The sequence below is a fragment of the Rhinichthys klamathensis genome, unplaced genomic scaffold (assembly GCF_029890125.1).
Source record: "Rhinichthys klamathensis goyatoka isolate OS25496 unplaced genomic scaffold, OSU_Roscu_1.1 h1tg000406l_1, whole genome shotgun sequence".
In the NCBI taxonomy this organism is placed as follows: Eukaryota; Metazoa; Chordata; class Actinopteri; order Cypriniformes; family Leuciscidae; genus Rhinichthys; species Rhinichthys klamathensis.
The window spans coordinates 1,520,459-1,541,252 of NW_026606907.1; the positions used below are offsets into that span (position 1 = coordinate 1,520,459).

Below are 20,794 nucleotides of genomic sequence, written 5' to 3' on the forward strand. Positions count from 1 at the left end.
GAAATAAATGCACGATATTCTAATTTTTCGAGTTTCACCTGTACAACCAGTTATGGGTGATGCATATGCGGGGGACATTTTGATTCTGTGGATGTGTTTTGGAATATTTATTTCTTGCAAAAGCAACTGTTTCTGTGAGTGTGGCGTTAAAATGCATTATAATATCTGCAGATTTGCAGTTTGTCATGTGTTTTAACGCATTATACTTTCTAAAGGTGTGTTCAACGAATTATAGTGTATTATAACTGTGGTTGCAATTATTCATGAGAACATACAATGCATAATAAGGTGCATTACAAGGCATAATTACAGTACTTTTATAATGCATTATACATAAGGGCTTTAAGTAAAGTGTTACCGAACATTCTTTCAGCACCAAACAGTTTAAAATCTCTGTCTTCACTGTATGTACAGTCAAACCAAACATTATTCAGACACCAGATATCATTACTAGTGTGTGCAGGACACTATAGTTCATTTATGTAAGTGAGGAGAGCAAAATAAAGTAAACTGTGACATATTACACCCAAATATTCTTCATACAGCGACTACCAGTGACATTTGGGATCAATATTTCTCAGACACTTTGAGCTGATCATGTTTTGCTGAAGTGTGTTTTCTGTAATTGCTAATGCTCTTTTTACACACAGACTGAACAACATGAAGCATTGCTTGGTCACTGGTTGAGCTAAACTGGTATTATCTAATTGTTTATTAAATTTAACATCTGACAGATATTCAACATAATTCATGTGTGAGAGTCTAACAGAAGGACGGACAAAACCAACTCTGAGTTCTTGTCATATTTTATTACCATTTTCTAAACTATAGTGAATAAACTGATAATGTGAGAAATGTTGAAAATGTCTGAATACATTTTGGTTTGACTGTATTTCACTGTAGTAGTAATATACACTCACCTAAAGGATTATTAGGAACACCATACTAATACTGTGTTTGACCCCCTTTCGCCCTTCAGAACTCCCTTAATTCTACGTGGCATTGATTCAACAAGGTGCTGAAAGCATTCTTTAGAAATGTTGGCCCATATTGATAGGATAGCATCTTGCAGTTGATGGAGATTTGTGGGATGCATATCCATGGCACGAAGCTCCCGTTCCACCACATCCCAAAGATGCTCTATTGGGTTGAGATCTGGTGACTGTGGGGGCCATTTTAGTACAGTGAACTCATTGTCATGTTCAAGAAACCAATTTGAAATGATTAGAGCTTTGTGACATGGTGGAAGTAGCCATCAGAGGATGGGTACATGGTGGCCATAAAGGGATGGACATGGTCAGAAACAATGCTCAGGTAGGCCGTGGCATTTAAACGATGCCCAATTGGCACTAAGGGGCCTAAAGTGTGCCAAGAAAACATCCCCCACACCATTACACCACCACCACCAGCCTGCACAGTGGTAACAAGGCATGATGGATCCATGTTCTCATTCTGTTTACGCCAAATTCTGACTCTACCATCTGAATGTCTCAACAGAAATCGAGACTCATCAGACCAGGCAACATTTTTCCAGTCTTCATCTGTCCAATTTTGGTGAGCTCTTGCAAATTGCAGCCTCTTTTTCCCATTTGTAGTGGAGATGAGTGGTACCCGGTGGAGTCTTCTGCTGTTGTAGCCCATCCGCCTCAAGGTTGTGCGTGTTGTGGCTTCACAAATGCTTTGCTGGATACCTCGGTTGTAACGAGTGGTTATTTCAGTCAAAGTTGCTCTTCTATCAGCTTGAATCAGTCGGCCCATTCTTCTCTGACCTCTAGCATCAACAAGGCATTTTCGCCCACAGGACTGCCGCATACTGGATGTTTTTCCCTTTTCACACCATTCTTTGTAAACCCTAGAAATGGTTCTGCATGAAAATCCCAGTAACTGAGCAGATTGTGAAATACTCAGACCGGCCCGTCAGGCAGCAACAACCATGCCACGCTCAAAATTGCTTAAATCACCTTTCTTTCCCATTCTGACATTCAGTTTGGAGTTCAGGAGATTGTCTTGACCAGGACCACACTCCTAAATGCATTGAAACAACTGCCATGTGATTGGTTGATTAGATAATTGCATTAATGAGAAATTGAATAGGTGTTCCTAATAATCCTTTAGGTGAGTGTATATGTATATTTGTTTGGTTTATATAGAAGTGAGGTTTAGTATTTGGTCTGTGAAGTGGCATTCAAGTACGTTTTTTCATTGTACAGTAAATGGTAACTTGTACACATGACAATAATAAATGACTTGAATGGGTTGTGTGTTTGTCAGACACAGATATAGCATTTCCACAACTAGAGTTGAACTTGAGTCACAATGCGCCATATGGCCACAAATCTACTGCAAAAAAATGACTTTTTAGTGATTTAATTTAATATTCCGATTATGTGCTTTTGTGCATCAATGCAAGGTCATTTGAGTGAGTGTGTGTCTGAGTGTGAGCCCTGGATCTGTGTGACGTCTGAGGACAGAAAGGGATCAGCGTAAAGACAACAGCGGCAGAGCAACGGAAAGCTGCAACCCGACGCAACATCTGCCAGAAAATCTTCTTTGGCCCGCACCACTCCTCTCCACTTCGGGTAAACACAAGTGTGCCAGTTTTAATGAATCACAAATGATGGCCATATGGAGCACTAGATCAGCACAGGCCAGGGAGGGGGATTTGGATTTGGAAGGGGTTTCGGATGCTTTATCAGATGAACTTCACTCATCTACACACACAGAAATCCATGTATCCGGGAAACACTGAGTCTGTGCATGTGTGTTTCGATACTGGACGCCATCCATCTACCTTCTTTTTGTTTGTCATTTTGCCGGTCTGTCTCAAAGTCCCACTACACACACACACACACACACCGTCCCATATGGTGCACCATAAGGAAGAGCTCCTCGTACAGATACAGAAAGACTTTAAGAACTCTGGAGGAAAAGTCTCAGATTCAGACGACACACACACCGTCTGATTCATATTGCACAAAATATTGCAAAATATTGCACCATATGATTCATATTGCACAATTTTTTTGAAAAAGCTCTCTTGATTGGCAGGTTTTATGCACTTTACATGAGTCCCGGTGCACAAGTTTTTAGTAGTGCTGTCATCGTTAAAGGACAACTCCGGTCGAACCACGAACGCCGTGCTAAATGAGCTGAACTGAGACTTGGAATCTCATATGAAAGCATGGGACCCATGTAGTTAGTCACCCATATATTGAAATAAACAGATATAATTCATGCATTTCCATGTAATTAGATTTCACAAACGTAATTCCTATCGACCAGCTCACTGAGCACGGCGTTCGTGGTTCGACTGGTCGAGACTGTTTTCCAAAGATGGCTCCTGCCTGTATACGTGAAGTGTATTGTCTTTATAAAGCATCTTCTTATTAAACTCTCTGTGCACTTATCAAAGTTCTCAATGCTTCGGCTTGCATGTAGGGATGGCTCATTATGCTATCGTGTTAATGTGGGGCTATTTTGAGCCTTGTTAGTGGTATTAACTAGCGATTTATTTTTACTTATTCAATGCCCTATATACTAGTGTTATACGCTAAACAGTTTTTAGAGATAAAACTCTTTACATTCGATTATCATGGAAACAAATCTCAGAGAACGGTCGACTCGGTACACATGTGTTATTGCACCATAGGTTCATTTTGCGCCGGAGTTGTCCTTTAACGCGTTCATTTTTGTCCAGTTTAACATGTTACAATATTTAATATGGTGCACCATGAGGAAGAGCTCCTCGTACAGATACAGAAAGACTGGAGGAATAGTCTCAGATACACACACCGTCTGATTCATATTGCACAATTTTTTTTTTTAAAGCTCTCAAACTGGAACATGATTGGCTGGTTTTATGCACTTTACATGAGTTTTTATTTGAACATTTTTAAATCTGCCGGGAAACAACGTTCCCTGGATGCAACAATGAACACCTCCAAACTAGAACAAGATCAAACAAGATATCCTTGAGCACACTTCTTCAGAGTTATATATTATTTAAAGCTGCAGTCCGTAGCTTTTTTAAGTTAAAAATAATCCAAAATAATTATATTAAAAAAAACTTATTCTGCCAGTGGTTAAAACTATCTGCTTGCCATAAACGGTTAGCTTGTAATAATGATTTTAATTCCAGTGGTACTGGTGGGTTTCCGCGGGAAATTCGAGCATGTCTTTGCGTCATGACGTCACACCCGTACACATAAAGAAGGAGTTTCGGCTAGCCGGCTATACTGCGCGTGACGAGATGTTTAGATGTATAGGCTTTTCTCGCAGCACTTTACATTATTAAACTTATGGCATCCAGAAAGATCCAAACAACAATCATCAGTGTCAACCGGAGATTCAGCAGTTATAAAACCCAAAAGACTTCGTACTTCGGATTTAAGGTGGCTAGAGAAAGACAGCAACCGTCTCATGTGAACACAAGGATTTAAACATCGGCGGGGCTTTTGAAAAGTGCGTGAACTCCGTGTTTTGAAGGGGTTCAAAACGGAAGAAGAGACGGCTTTTTTCTGCTGAACAAGTAAGACATTTCAATAGTTCAATCGTGTAACAGTACTTTTTCTTAATTCACACAGTTATGGAGCTTCCTTTGTTGTGCCTTTCTCGTTTTGCTATTATGGAGAATATGAATTCTGAACTACACAGGTAACCATAAAACACATTAAATTTAACATTAGTCACGCAATGCTGATGTTGTTAACATGAACAATTTGAGAACAAAGTAGGCTATAATTTGCACGGTTGCTGTAAATCTCGTTGATTAAATCTAACGAAGCTTATCATGTCGAATGCTTTTCCCCCCTTAGTTGGTCAGAACAAAAATGGATGTTACTTACTTGTTCAGAAGACATTTTCTTATGAAAATTCTTATGTTGGTCAAACTTTCAAAAAGTTCTCAAAGCACTGTGTTCATCCGCGCTGTTTCATGCCGATTTACAACCCACGTAAAGATGATAATTCCGCGAATCACTGCAGTTACAGATTTCGAACAGAGAGATGGCGACAAAGAGGAAAAGATACGGACTGCAGCTTTAACCTGCTTAGGTTGGTCGCTTTATAGTAAGTCAGATTGCCCTTTCCTTACTACGCAAGGCAATACACAGAACTCAATCAACTCAATGTGGAACTTCATCAATAGTCCAAATTCTGGCTATTCAAGATTGCTGGAAGTGAGGAACTGTGTCTGTGTGAGATGAATGTTTCTGTGCCTGTTCTTACCTTGAGAAATGGAATGACAAAGGGACGCAGGGGAAAGTTTGTGGCTTCCTGAAGTTTGGAGTGGAACTCTTCAATGGTTAGAGTTGAGTTCTGATAAGACAGAAAGGGCAATACGTTTAACACTTAGTAGAAAAAATGAACTGGAGACACACAGGTAACCTCATTCTTCCCTCGGGTCATTTTGACCCGGACTTTTTTTTAGGGGTCCAAGACCTTGTTGCTGCATTTGAACTACGAATACACACACACACACACACAAAAGTAATGGATTCGAGGAGTTTTGGGGTTGAAATAAAAAAAAGTAACAAATCCTTCCCTCGCGGGTCAATGTGACCCGCATAGGAATGAATAGAATGCGAGGAATGCTTCGGTTCACATAGAAAACCTAAAAATGCTCAAAATTCAAACTAAAAATGCTAAAACTTGACCAAAAAATTATTTTATAATGTCTACATGTGCATCTGAATGAAAACTGACTTTAGGACCCAGCGGAACAGCTCATACAGAGCTATAAGGCCATCTAGTGGCAAGAGTTATGAAATATCTTGTTATATATATTTTTTTTCCACAAGAGGTCGGCAAAGACTCCCAATGTAAGATATTTTGAGCTTAACTGAAAGGGTTATGGCATGAAATTGTAAGTTATTTTAAATTCAAGTTGACAGAATGTGAGGAATGTGCTTAATTTACAATGTATTTATTATTTATTGATCAAATCTAGTAGTTTAAAAGGTAAATAAAAAAATTGCATTCAAAAATGAAATAAAATAAGCTTTCTGTACACACACACAAAAAAAAAAAGGTATAATTTTAGTGCTTCGGGTCATTTTGACCCGCGAGGGAATAAAGAAAACCACCAGACACTCACCACTAGCCCGAGCACAAGGCTGCGTACGCGTTCTCCAATCTCGGGCGAGATGTCGTTGCCGAACTGCTGTAGTGTGGTGAGAAAACGCTTAAGCTTGCAGAGTTGTCGGGCTCCACAAGCAGGAGGGAGTTGTTGGGTTGGAAGAGAAGCAGTAGAAGAGGTGGCCGGTCCATTGCTGAAGCCATTGGGAGTCGAAGGAGCTCCGTTTAGCGTAGTCGGCGAGTGGCTGCTCCCGTTCAGCACTGAAGAGAGAGATCCACTGTTTGCGTTAGCATTGTTTAAGTCACGCCAGGCTCCTTGTTTATCCATCTCCCCCCTCCAGGAATCTCCGACGAAACACGAAGACGGCACATGCATCCCGAGAACAGCCAAAGAACAAACTGAAACTACAGATACGCTTCGGCAGTAACTAAACACGTTGCTCTGTACTCTTCGTTTCATTGTCTACACACTGCCATCATCATCTCTCTCCACAACATACACACATGCCAGTGTATTGCTTCCCACTGCTCACCCACTCACTCACTAAGACACAACTATAAGGGGAACGTGTTAAAGAGGTCCCAAAAATAGCCCCCTGGACTGGGTTACTTCTATTCCGACAGCAGGTGTGCAGCTAAATCTGGCTAGTGCACATGTCTACCAGCTGAGAGCAGATTTGCAGTCCAGGTCCACACGTTTGCATCTCTTCCCTGCACTCGTTCCTCTTTCTTCTGATTAGCCAATGCCTTCTCCCTAATGTATTTTGTTGTTACCTGTTCCCTGAAGCCACAGATAAACAAACATTACTCGAGTGGTGGATACAGCGCAAGGGCTTAGGCCATAATCCTCGGGGACACTGGGAAGCATATGATTGTGCAAACACAGCTTGCAGGGTCCAAGTTGGGAGGCATGTTCACACTGCTGGGTCTATGAGTGTGTGCATGGCTTCATGTTGCAGAACACAGGGTCTTTCATTTCGCTTGTGCCCCTTTTTATCTCGCCATTCCAGGCTGGACACATGTGGGTTTACCATGTGACTCCCACACTTGTGTTCTGGTTTTAGAGTGGCAAGCGGGCTACGCTACGACCCATGCAACAGGTGAAACAACAAGGCCCGTCATTGCTATATAGGGTAGCGAGATCTGATGCTGCCCGCGAATGCGAATCCCCCCTATGCAGTAAACAAATCTCTTGCTGTCTATCCTAAGCACTCGCACTCCCAGACAATGGCTCAACCTACCATACACAAACACTCTCAAACACACTTACTCATGTTACAAGGGCATTCTGTGCTAGAGGAACACACACTTAGACTTATTTCAATTATTCTGTGTTCTGGCATTGCTCTAATAACTAGTGCTGGGCAACGATTAATCGTGATTAAACTGCATGCAAAATAAAAGTCTGTGTACTGTGTATAATTATTATGTATGTATAAATACATATGCATGTATACATTTAATATTTAATAAAATATTTATATATATATACAGTCTTATGTGTGTATTTTTATATACAAAATAATTATACACAAATATATTATGTAAACACAAACCTTTATTTTGGATGCGATTAATCGTGATAATAACATGCATTCTTGCGTGTTTTACAGTGAAGGTAACAAACCTTTGGGCCGGGTGATATACCGGATATGTTATTATTCAGTTAGCTATAGCTATAAACATGTTGACAATTCACTAACTTTAATTAGCTTAGCAACTGTGGCGGGTAACGCTGTCAAATCAATTTGGCGTTACTTATTATGTTTACTCACTTTGCTGAGGAAGTTTGTGTAAACAAAGCTTGTGTAAATATATATTTATATATATAAAAGCTGTGATGTAGTTAATATGGTTCTTATTTTAAAGTTTTTTTGGCTAGTAGAAGTTCTGAATGGCTGGTAACTTAAAAATGTTGTAGCCAAATTGGCCGGTGAGTGAAAAAGTTTCTAGGCTGTGATGAATGCAGCAAGTTCACAAGACAAATCTACGCATGTTTGTCGCAGAGGACCACTTACTTGTTGTGGGTGTGAACGATGCACTGCGATTGGCTGCCTGGCTGACAGCGGGGGGTGGCGGAGGCATTGTGGGCGGAGTCGACCTGGGCTGGGTTTTGACATCAGCAGGTGAATCTGGCATCGTTCCAGCCTTCTGTCCGGTGCTACCTACAAATCACACGAAACACTTTTATTCTTAAGAACTGCGCCATTTTATACATTCCCCAAAGTAGTCAGATTGATAATGAGAATGTTCAGCTTGTTTCCGCCACAGAATAAAACATTTTAAAAGACAATTGCGACTTTTTATCTCACAATTGCGAGTTTACATTTTGTTGCAATTCTTTATTTCTCAGAATTGCGTGATATATAGTCGCAATTGTGTTATAAAGTCATAATTACGTGATATAAAGTCATAATTGTGTTATAAAGTCATAATTACGTGATATAAAGTCAGAATTGCGCGATATTCAGTCACAATTGTGTTATAAAGTCAGAATTACATGAAATAAAGTCGTAATTGTGTTATAAAGTCAGAATTGCAAGATATAAACATGCAATTTTGAGAAAGAAAGTCAGAATTGCGAGTTTATTTCTCACAATTGCGAGTTTATATCACGCAATTCTCACTTTATATCACGTAATTTTGACTTTATAACACACAATTGCGACTTTTTATCACGTAATTCTGTCTTTATAACACAATTACGACTTTATATCACGCAATTCTGACTTTATATTATGCAATTCTGACTTTCTAACAAAATTGCGACTATATCACGCAATTCTGACTTTATATCAAGCAATTCTGACCTTATAACACACAATTGCGACTTTATATCACGCAATTCTGAAAAACCCATATCTCTGTGCTGGTTTAATGTGTCTAAAGGACGTCTGCTAAGCATCTGGACACAACATAAAAGCTGCATGGCACTTGTTCAAACAGTATCATGTTTGACACATATGTTGTGTCTTGTTCACGGTGCTGGATCATCATGCGTGTGGCATTCCGTTTTCAGACTCTAGTGACTTATAATATTTCATAGCAGTAAATCTGTACAGTCTCCGCTGATGGAGATAAAGTGTGGCTTTGGCAGAGCGAGGCTGAGGGTAAATGTCACCGCTGTTGAAAACATCCAGTCACACCTGTTCTCCAACTCAGCTGCTGCTGACGGGTTCCTCTATATCCCAAACCCCATCACCCTGACATCCCCATCAGTGCATGATAAGTCACAATTGTGTTATAACGTCAGAATTGAGTGATATAAAGTCGCAATTGTGTTTAAAGTCAGAATTGCGTGATATAAAGTCGCAATTGCGTGTTATAACGTCAGAATTGAGAGATATAAAGTCAGAATTGCGAGATATAAACATGCAGTTCTGAGAAAAAAAGTCACAATTGCGACTTTATATCACGCAATTCTGACATTATATAACGCAATTGCGACTTTATATCACGCAATTCTGACTTTATAACACAATTGCTATTTTATATCACGCAATTCTGACTTTAAACACAATTGCGACTTTATATCACGCAATTCTGACTTTAAACACAATTACAACTTTATATCACGTAATTCTGACTTTATAACACAATTGCTACTTTATATCATGCAATTATGACTTTATATCACGCAATTATGACTTTATAACTCAATTGCTACTTTCTATCACACAATTATGACTTTATATCACGCAATTCTGACTTTAAACACAATTGCGACTTTATATCACGCAATTGTGACTTTATATCACGCAATTCTGACTTTAAACACAATTGCGACTTTATATCACACAATTCTGACTTTAAACACAATTGCGACTTTATATCACGCAATTCTGACTTTATAACACAATTGCTACTTTATATCACGCAATTATGACTTTATATCACGCAATTATGACTTTAAACACAATTGCGACTTTATATCACGCAATAATTCTGAACTTTAAACACAATTGCGACTTTATATCACGCAATTCTGACTTTAAACACAATTGCGACTTTACATCACGCAATAATTCTGACTTTAAACACAATTGCGACTTTATATCACGCAATTCTGACTTTATAACACAATTGCGAGTTTATATCACGCAATTCTGACTTTATAACACACAATTGCGACTTTATATCAATAACACACAATTGCGACTTTATATCACGCAATTCTGACTTCATAACACGCAATTACGACTATATATCACGCAATTCTGGATTTAAACACAATTGCTACTTTATATCACGCAATTCTGACTTTAAACGCAATTACGACTTTATATCATGCAATTCTTACTTTATAACACACAATTGCGACTTTATATCACGCAATTCTGACTTCAAACGCAATTGCGACTTTATATCACGCAATTCTGACTTTATATCACGCAATTGCGACTTTATATCACGCAATTATGACTTTATATCACGCAATTGCGACTTTATATCACGCAATTCTGACTTTAAACGCAATTGCGACTTTATATCACGCAATTCTGACTTTCTGCTGTTAAACATCCAGTCACACCTGTTCTCCTACTCAGCTGCTGCTGACAGCACTCCTCTATAACCCCTCCTATCACCCTGACATCCCCATCAATGTCCTGCTCCTCCGCCTGTTGTCCACTCTGGTCTATCGGATGGACAGGCACTTGACAGCCAGTCACAAGTGCAACTGGATCTGCTGCTGTCCATCAGCGAGACTGAACACTTCACACCGACCCTCATCTCTGCTCCACTGTGGGACCAAACATGGCAAGTCTTCCTCACTTTTGTATTGGCCCGTATTGGTCATGTGACAATCCCTTTATCTACTCAGATACCCAACAGTGGTGTCACATGCTGCTCTTAAGGAACACACTCATTGTCGACAGTTATGGGATGGAAATAGAGTTTCTGTCAAGAGTTCATGGTTTCACTTCGGTGTCCCAACAAATTCCAGCAAACTCCAAATTCCAACAGTGTTTTTGTTGGATCAGTGTCAACCCTGTTGGTGTTTGTTTGGGCAGTGTGAAAAAGTGTATATCAGTGCAGATGTTAATGTGTGAGTGTGTGTTTGAAGCACAGATATTCCAGTAGAAGTAGCATCAGATGGTGCTGAGATTAGCACACAACATCATTGGTGACAGCTCACATTTGCTACTCCTTACCATCGCCTGTCGCCAAGAGGGACTTTAGATGCCACAAACTTCAATGCTCATTTATTCTAGAGTCTATAAGATCTGATAAATGTATAAATCTTGCATGTGGAAGTTTTTTTCTGGGGTGGACTTTATAATTACGGTATGTTGCTGTGTAATGATCCATCTACAGTATGTGATTGTTTTGTTATTGTATGATTTTACATCTTTGCTTTGTTGTAGTACATTTTATATGCTAATGACAATATTCAGTCGTGCAAATCAAATTATTTTGTGTGTAATTCCTTTCTCATCAATTATAATTGCCAAATTCATATCCCATGGCATTTACTATGGAAGCTTGTTTCCGACACAGAACGAAAAATAAAAAAGGTAATTGCGACTTTTTATCTCACAATTCAGATTTTTTTTCTTACAATTGCAGTTTAAAGTGATATAAAGTCGCAATTGCGTGTAATAATTGCGTCATATAAAGTCGCAATTGCGTGTTATAAAGTCATAATTGTGAGATATAAACTCTCAATTCTGAGAAAAAAATTCTTTTGGGTTTTTTTTCCCTTAGAAATGGACTTTATAACTCGCAATTACAAGTTTATATCTCACAATTCTGAAAAAAATATTTCTCGCAAATGACTTTATAACACGCAATTGCGACTTTATATTGCGCAATTCTGATAAAAAAAGTAAAAATTGCGAGATGTAAACTCGGAATTGAGAGATAAAAAGTTGCAATTATCTTTTAAAATGTGTTATTCTGTGGCAGAAACAAGCTTCCATACTTTATTGAGTACTTTAGGATATTTGAAAAAAAAAAAACAGTAGAATTTGCATGAACAATTATAATGATGCACGCCCAGAAAAGTGTGATTCCTTTTAAAGCGTAGATGAACTACAGTAAATGCACAAAGGTAAACATTAAGCGTGTGCATGTTCCCCCGAGCATGTGTTGAGCAGCAGGCGCCGCTCGTCTCAGTGCTGTCACTCACTGTGGATCAGTTGCCCTCATTTCTCTCCACTGTCACCTTCAGTCGGATAGACCTCCCGAAACACAGCACAACACCCTGCCCGTGTGCGGGGGCCACCAGCCCAGGCCATGTTCGGAGAAAGCCCCCATCAAGATGTCATGTGCAAAAATAACTAAACGTACAGGGTCACAGCCAAACTACTAACAGCCAGATAATTGGTGCTCGACCTTTGAGGGATGACAGCTGCAATAGGGCGACGGGGTCCGAGACACTCTGAGGGTCCTGAAGAGACAACATTCCTCATGTTTCGGTGTTTCAAAGGGGGACGTATCATGAAAATCGAGATGTTTTGTTCAAGATCTTGTATTGACAATGCAAGTGTCCAGCAAGTGTCCATTTAAAGGGGACATATCATGAAAATATTATTTTTCAGTGTTTAAGTGCTATAATTGGGTCCCCTGTGCTTCTACCAACTTGAAAAGTGAAAACCTATTACTTTGTTTTGGTGAGCTGATCTGATTTCTGACGTATGAAGAGCATCTTATTATAATATTACCGGCCCTGAATTAGGTTACGAGACACGCTGAGGGTCCTGAGGAGACAACATTCCTCATGTTTCGGTGTTTCAAAGAGGGACATATCATGAAAATTTTTGTTTCAAACTAATTTTTTGTTCAAGATCTTGTATTGACAATGCAAGTGTCCAGCACATCCCAAAGATTTTCAATGAATTCAAAGGGGACGTATCATGAAAATATTATTTTTCAGTGTTTAAGTGCTATAATCGGGTCTCCGGTGCTTCTACCAACTCAGAAAACGTGAAAAGTGAAAACCTAGTAACTTTGTTTTGGTGAGCCTTTCTCTGCAAGCATGTAAAAAATATGAGATTTAATATGAAAAATTAATGATTCACAATCTTATAGCATGTTCCAAGCAGACGTCCAGGAACCATTCAGTCCTCACTGATCACATAAATCAGCCAATCGTAACGTCTGATGTTTATTCTCCCCGTAATCACATCACACAAAATTCAAAAATTGGAAGAAGAAACTTTAAGGATCTGCGTTAAATCAAATCCTTTAATGAGAATTTAAACCAATGACATTACATGATGGGTGGAGCTGGTGGATCGGGACGGAAATGAAAATTAAGCAACTAACTACGTCCAAATCCGATTACTTGTGTATCCTGATGTAAAATCATTGACGTACACACTGTGTATCGCTCCTGTTCAGATCCGATTTGTGTGTCCATGCCGTTCTTTCGTTTTCCAGAATATCTGCATTGGCTTCTATGGTAATGACGTTGCGTTGGTAGAAAAAACAACAACAAGCACAACATTGCAATAAAGATCTTACTTAAATTTTACATCATGGAAATGTGTAGCCGCGCGATGCGTTGCGTTTTCCTATAACAACGTCTGATGTTCACGTGAGAAAGTCACACGAAAATCACGATCAGAGCGCTCAGACTGAAACGGACTTCCAGAAATGCGATTTGAATAGGATTTCAAACCACATATGGATTTGGACGGAAAAAAAATTCCGCTCAAAACGGATTTGTAAAAATCGCATTTTTATGTGATTTTTTGGCTCGTTCACACTTGCTAAATCTGATCGGATTTCAATCGGATATGCACAAAAATCGGATTTGGACTGACGGTCTGAAAGTAGCCATAAATGTCTATTAAAGCAGTCGCTGGTTATTTCTTTAATAATGCACAAGACGGGATTTATCGTTTATTGTTTGACATCTGTGAAGTGTTTTGGGGTTCTTCATATCCCCAACAATTTGAGACAAAGCAATTGTCTTCAAACGTTAATAAAGAACAATACATAAAATGGTAACACTTTACAATAAGGTTCATTAGTTAACATTAGTTAATGATCTTGTAACCAATCAGGTCAACGTGTGATTGTCAACGGGTGGATCTCTGAGCTGAGTGAGTGAGTGGAGGCGGGGCTCATTTGCATATTAATATTTCAAGGGAAAAACTTTTACATATGTTATTTTGTTGATCAAAGATGAGTTGTGAGGGATAAAATTAGTTCATGTTAGTTCACAGTGCATTAACTAATGTTAACAAATACAACCTTTGATTTTAATAACGTATTGGTAAATGTTGAAATGAATACTATGTATTGTTCATTCTTAGTTTATGTTAACTAAGGTATGTCAGTGTTTCCCCTAGGATTTTTTTTCAGGGGGGGGGGGGGGGGGGGGGGGGCTGCTAGTGTTGCGGAGTTGCCGTGTTACGGATACGTGGTGTAATTTTTTTTTTAATTATTAATTGAAATCATGTATTATGAATCATTAAACTATAGTATAATTGTGATGATTATGGATTACAGCTTATGAAAATCCCAAATTCAAAATAAGAATATTGTGAAAAGCTTTTCATATCTGTAAGACATAATCATCAAAATTATAACAAATAAAGGCTTGAAATATCTCACTTTGCATGTAATGAGTCTATATAATATATTAGTTTCACCTTTTAAGTTGAATTACTGAAATAAAGGAACTTTTGCAAGATATTCAAATTTTTCGAGTTTCACCTGTATTGCAGATTTACTCAAGCCGTCTAAACACATATATATGAGAAATATATAATGTTATTTATTTATAATTATTTGTTTACGTTATAAAAGTTTCATAATTTCATGCTAGTTAACCTGGATGTACTAAAGTATTCAGCAAAGAGATTATCAGTCACACGTAACCCGAGGAAACGTTGATGTTAGGATTTAACAGGAGGCATATATGCATGATCTCTGTGATTTGAAATGATTTAAACTTAAAAATATTAATAAAATCCATTCACTCCCAAGTTTCCTGACACAACAACAGGCCATAATCACTTCTTTTAATGTACTCTTAGGGGAGCAACACATGGTCATTCCTGCATGCATTCTCAGGGGATTCTGGGAGTTGGCATGAACTCCCACAGGAGGACTGGGAAAGCTGTCGGATATACGCGGACACAAGGTGAGAGAGGCCAGTCTGCCCTGCTCTGCCTGTGCTGGGATTACAGATATCTGATTAATCTGACCAGCTAAAGGACACACACACACACACACAGCACTGGATTTCACTTTTAATACATTAGAAAGTCCATGTATGAGCCCCTTCTCTGACCATCTGTGCTTCCATAAAGCCCAAACAAAGAATTACTTAGATAAGATACGAGGAGAGACATTGCTAACCGGACTGAATATTCAAATCTATGAACAGCATCTGTAAAAGTACATGTGCCCACCTATAAAAAATCACTTTTTAATAATGTATCTCAGTTGTTTCTATAAAACAGCCTTAAAATCCAGCTTTTAGTGTTGTTTATGTTTATATGCTGTGTTTTGAATATGCTTTAAGACACACCATGTGTAAGTTCATAAGTCGACAGCATTGCTGAGTATTTTCTGCTTAAAACTGCAGTGAACCAAAGACAGTCTCAAAAACACGGTTTGAAATCGCTGGTGTTTCTGACGTCACAAACGACCTTGTAACCAATCAGATCAACGTGTGATCGTCAACCAGTGGATCAAGAAAACACGAATACAACACACTGCACTTAGATGAAAACATTTAATAGCTTTATTTAATTATATATTACCAGTTCCATATTATCTTTATTAAAAAATAAGACAATAAATGATTTTATTTTTTACATGTGACTGCATTCTTGTCAATTTCTAAATGTTTACTTTTTGATTTATGAATTTTAATAGAAAAAAACATTATTTTGCTGTTACATTTTTCAAATTGGTTTTATTGTTATTTCACAATTTCTTGCTTTTTGTTAGTTTTTGTAATTTTTATAACTTTTTAAATCAAGGTTTTACAACAACATCACTATCTTCTGTTACATGTGGGCCTCCATGCTCATCTATTGTATAGTATATTATGATATTGGTGGAGGGTGGTGGGGGCCCACATCAATATTTTTTCAGGGGACCCCAAATCCTCCAGCTACGGCCCTGCCACAAGAGCCATACTGTGAGATCAATAAGCCAAATAGATCTAGCTCACAATGCAATACACTTTTACCAGACCTCCTACAGATGTGTGACTTGATCCTCAATGCTGTGATTCTGTAATGATGTTAAAGCAGTCTCTCTGGACTTCCGCCCTGACCATATGCTTGATGTCTGGATGAAAACGCACAAGTATAGGCCAGCAAAAACTAACCTTGTCCATCTGGTATTTTGCTATAAAAAAAATAAAATAAAAAAAAAAACCCACAAAAGTGCTCCTGTTTGTAATTCTGTGACTTTTTTGGAGTCTTTTGAGATCAGCGGTCATTTGCTTTCAGAAAAAGATCCAAACACACAAGAATCCAGGCCCAGAATTCTGGTTTCTGTGATTTGCTCTTTGTAGAGTTAGTGTGTGGAGGGCTTTATTTAGCTATACTTAGTTATAAGTTAGCTAAATCTGACAAAACTTCTTTTTGTGGATGCCTAGGGTTACCATCAAAGGTAAAATGAATCATAAACAAAGGTTTGTGTTTACATAATATATGTGTGTGTAATGTATATAATTATTTTGTATATATAATACACACACATGCATGTATATATTTAAGACAAATTTGTTATTTATATATAAAATATGAATATTTATATATAATATAAATTATGTATAAATATAGTATATATGCAAATATTTCTTAAATATATACATGCATGTGTGTGTATTTATATATACAAAATAACTATACACAGTACACACACATATATTATTTAAACACAAACCTTTATTTTGGCTGCGATTAATCGTTGCCCAGCACTAGTTATAATATAGAATAAAGAGGCAAATATATTTCTCTTTTAGGGTTACCATTTAGGTTAGTCTACAGTCATAATAATAAGACTTCTATAAAAAGAGCAGAAGACTAGTGTATGACCTCATTTAGATAGCTAGGTACACGTGTGTGTGACGTGGTTCCTTGCTCACACTGGCACTTGTTCTAGCCATTATAGTTCGTCCTGTGCTACCTTTCACTCAAACACAATGAAACCCCCTCAAGGTAACCCTCTCTCATCATTTCACATGGCTTCTTTTCCCTGTCCCTGTAACTACATACCCCCCCTCTTTCCCCTCCATCCAACCCTCTGTAATTCCCCCAGTCTCTAGGAATGCTCTTGTTTTTAATTTCTCCCAGCTGCTCTGGCTCTGTGCCCGACCGCCTGCCTTCCCACATCTGCTCCCCATCAGGCCGCTGCCGAGTCCACACAAACAGAGGCCTCTCATCAAAACAGCAGGATTACAGCCCTCGACCCCTGGCCGGTACTTCAAGACCCGTCCGTCCGCTATCCCTCGACCCAGCCATCCCACCATCTCCCCTCATCATCACCCAAAACCTCCTCTATAGACCTCTGGACCGGAGCCCATATTGTAAACTCTGCATGCTGAATAAAGAGACATTGCCATCTGACCGGATATTATCCCGATATTCCTCTTTGTAGGAGTCTGTGTGAACTAGTATGGGAAGTGTATTGTTACCTAGACCACATCATATGTACGTTTCCGATGCGAAGGAGGTTCTTCTACTCTAACATCAACCTCTACTCTTACGGGGATCCACTTCAACCCTTAGAAGGCAGCTGCCTATTTACTGTAGGTAGTAGACATAAAGGCAGCTCATTATGTATTGGAACAGAGTTAGAAAGTCAACTTGTCTACATCTAATTGGCCAACATCATGTGCTCTACCTATACCATTACCTATGCCTAAATATGGGAAGTGAATTGCTGAATAAAGAGACATTGCCATCTGACCGGATATTATCCCGATATTCCTCTTTGTAGGAGTCTGTGTGAACTAGTATGGGAAGTGTATTGTTACCTAGACCACATCATATGTGCGTTTCCGATGCGAAGGAGGTTCTTCAACTCTTACATCAACGTCTACTCTTACGGGGATCCACTTCACCCCTTAGAAGGCAGCTGCCTATTTACTGTAGGTAGTAGACAGAAAGGCAGCTCATTATGTACTGGAACAGAGTTAGAAAGTCAACTTGTTTACATCTAATTGGCCAGCATCATGTGCTCTCCACACCGAACTTATCTCTCAATTATTTACAACTCAGAGTACAATAAGGGTGAGAGAGCACGCAACACACAAACACACTCTCTGTGAGCCTAAGCAGGCGTCTTCAGCTGAGCAAATATGTTTTGAGAAAACAAACATTCAGATGGCAATAAATGCGTATTTAGTCACAAGCTGAACAGACCCCTGGGCCCTGAGACTCTGTATGTGTATGTGTGTGAGAGAGACATCCAGCATGTACGTGTGTGTGGGAAAGAATGTCGGGGTCACCAAAAATGGTGTGTGTATAACCACAGTACAGTTGTGTTAAAGAGTGTACAGACACATTCTCTTGTCGCTGTTCCAAAGAAATCCACATATCCTTCTGTTATGAGGAAGACGTACACTAAATGCGGTTCTCTTGGGTTTCACCTCATCTAGGAAGTGGTAAGAGGGGAATATCTCAGCTCAGCTTCACTATAAAACTGTATGAACAGAGCGAAAGGGAACCTGTTGATTGATTGATCCAAACACACTTTCAAGGGGGTTTACCCCGTTTTACCCCAAAAGGATGTGTTCCTGGACCCACATCCTTGTCCCATGTCTAGGGCCTACCCTACCCTAAACTTAATCATCACCTATGCCTAAAATCAGAGAGAAATGAACAGTTGAGAAGAATGTTGTTTCCCATCTTCTTCTATCCCTAAAGCTGTAGCAATAGATATACCTGGAGAAAGCTATCCATTAGCATTCCCAGTGGCAGAACAATTCGTTATGGCATCTACAAACACGGGCTAATTGTCAAAACTAAACAGGCAAAGCTTGACCCTACTGACCAACAAGGATGTTGAATCAGGAACATGTCCTACAAAACAAAGTCATGGTCCACTTTAGGGGGGCTTCCTCTTATCTTGCTAGTTTATGCTGATTTGGTGCATGTAGAGTATAGCTGAAGGACCAGCTTAACCACCCTGAATAAAGCTGGTAAAACTGGTCTACCAGTACAAGATATTCTTGCTGGTCAGGCAAGTTAAGAAAACTGGGAGATCAGCATATCATGCTATGAAGCAGCATCCAAAACACAAGCTAGATTAGCTCTTATACTCTTGATTATTGATAAAATTGTACTTAAGTCTCAATGCCATCTGTTCTCCACAGGGAGGGTGTAATCAGTGGTCAGGACTCTGGAAAGCCCAGCACTACCCAAAAAGGCAAGAAAGAAAAAATCTTCCTTTTCAGATTTCTCCCAATGGCTGCTAATAAAACCCAGATGTTGCTGAGCTTCTCTCTACCCTACTCCCTCCTATCCCCTCTTCAGCCGCCCGGCCTTAGCCATTCCTAAATAAAGGAAAGTATTTGTGACATTCAGCCGAGCCAGGACGTGCCAAGAACAACTCCCCAGCTCGGCCCATCTGGAGTGTGTTAGGACAGCGCTGGGCACCAGTCGAGATGCAGAGATGAGTGTTTGGCCACTTCTGCATGAGTAAGGAACATTCAAGAGCAAATTTACAAGAAGGTGCTTGTTGTTTAGCTTCATGCAATTGGTCTGGGTTCTTTCAGTGTGGGGAATCTCTCCGTTTCACAGTCCAAGACTCGCTTCTGACTCTCGTGTCCCTCCACCCTTCTGTGGACTTGTTGCGTTTGTAGTTGTTTCCTTTGCTGCCTGAAGTAACCGTCGTGCTTTAGGCGGTGGAAACATGTTCACAGTGTGTGTAGTGTTCAGAGCTCAAGCTCACACACCTGAACAACAATAACTGTCACAAGCACACACACACACACACACACACACGAATGTCCTCAGCTCAGACACCTGGGGACCAAGTGTAATGCAGGCATGCAGCCATCACCAACACATCTGTCAACTGATATTCAAAGACAGAAAGTTCTTTAGTGAGAGGGGAAGATAAAATAAAGTAAAAGACGAGGAAGACACTGAAAGACTGTATGAATTAGGCATACACTCTGGGCTGACAAGATCTCTTGTTGCACATCGCTGTTAAATTACATTCACTCTGTCATCAACTGGCAGATGCAAACACAACAAGCAATGAGGTTTCTATTGTTTTATGGAGCAACTGTAGCATCTCACTGGCCTGTTCACAGTAAACATCATCTCAGAGAGAGGGAGAGAGAAAGTTTGCTTGATGCTGGAAACAACATTAAACTACACAAAAGAATGAGACAATTTTGTTCTTCTAAGAGAGCCATAATTCTAATGGCTGTTTGATTAATGCTTGAACAAATAATAAGACATGCTTGTCCTTCAGCCCTACAGGAACGATCGTTATGGAACGATTACAGTTTTCCCATCAAGGCTGATAAATAATTATAATAGCTTTGCTTTCCCTAAACTCATGTATTACTTTTATAGTGAGGAAAAAATAGACAAAATGATCTATGACAGGAATCTGTTTGCTCTCCGCACTTCCACAAACAAGCTCCCCAATCAAAACACCTGCAGCTTCACCCAACACCAATTAGCTCATCAAGCTTTTAATTACTCTGTTAATTGCATACAGGCAGCGTGAGGGGCGGCTGGGGAATTAGACACAGAAGCCCTCCAGAGGACCCGCCTTGACAATC

At 39.3% G+C, this 20,794-nt stretch overlaps 1 protein-coding gene across 8 annotated transcripts in view; it reads right to left on the reverse strand.

Moving 5' to 3' along the window:
- Positions 1-20,794, reverse strand: part of cbfa2t3 (CBFA2/RUNX1 partner transcriptional co-repressor 3) — a 75,588-nt gene that overhangs the window by 26,385 nt on the left and 28,409 nt on the right. For 7 of the 8 annotated variants that reach the window (XM_056234801.1, XM_056234795.1, XM_056234797.1 and 4 more), the window contains exons 2-4: positions 8,094-8,240; positions 6,095-6,336; positions 5,227-5,316 (exon numbers count right to left, since the gene is read on the reverse strand). In XM_056234801.1, the coding sequence (XP_056090776.1) occupies positions 5,227-5,316; positions 6,095-6,336; positions 8,094-8,240 (479 nt within the window). Of the gene's footprint in view, positions 1-5,226; positions 5,317-6,094; positions 6,337-8,093; positions 8,241-12,205; positions 12,409-20,794 lie in introns of those variants that run through there. The other variant, XM_056234800.1, reaches the window with a different exon arrangement.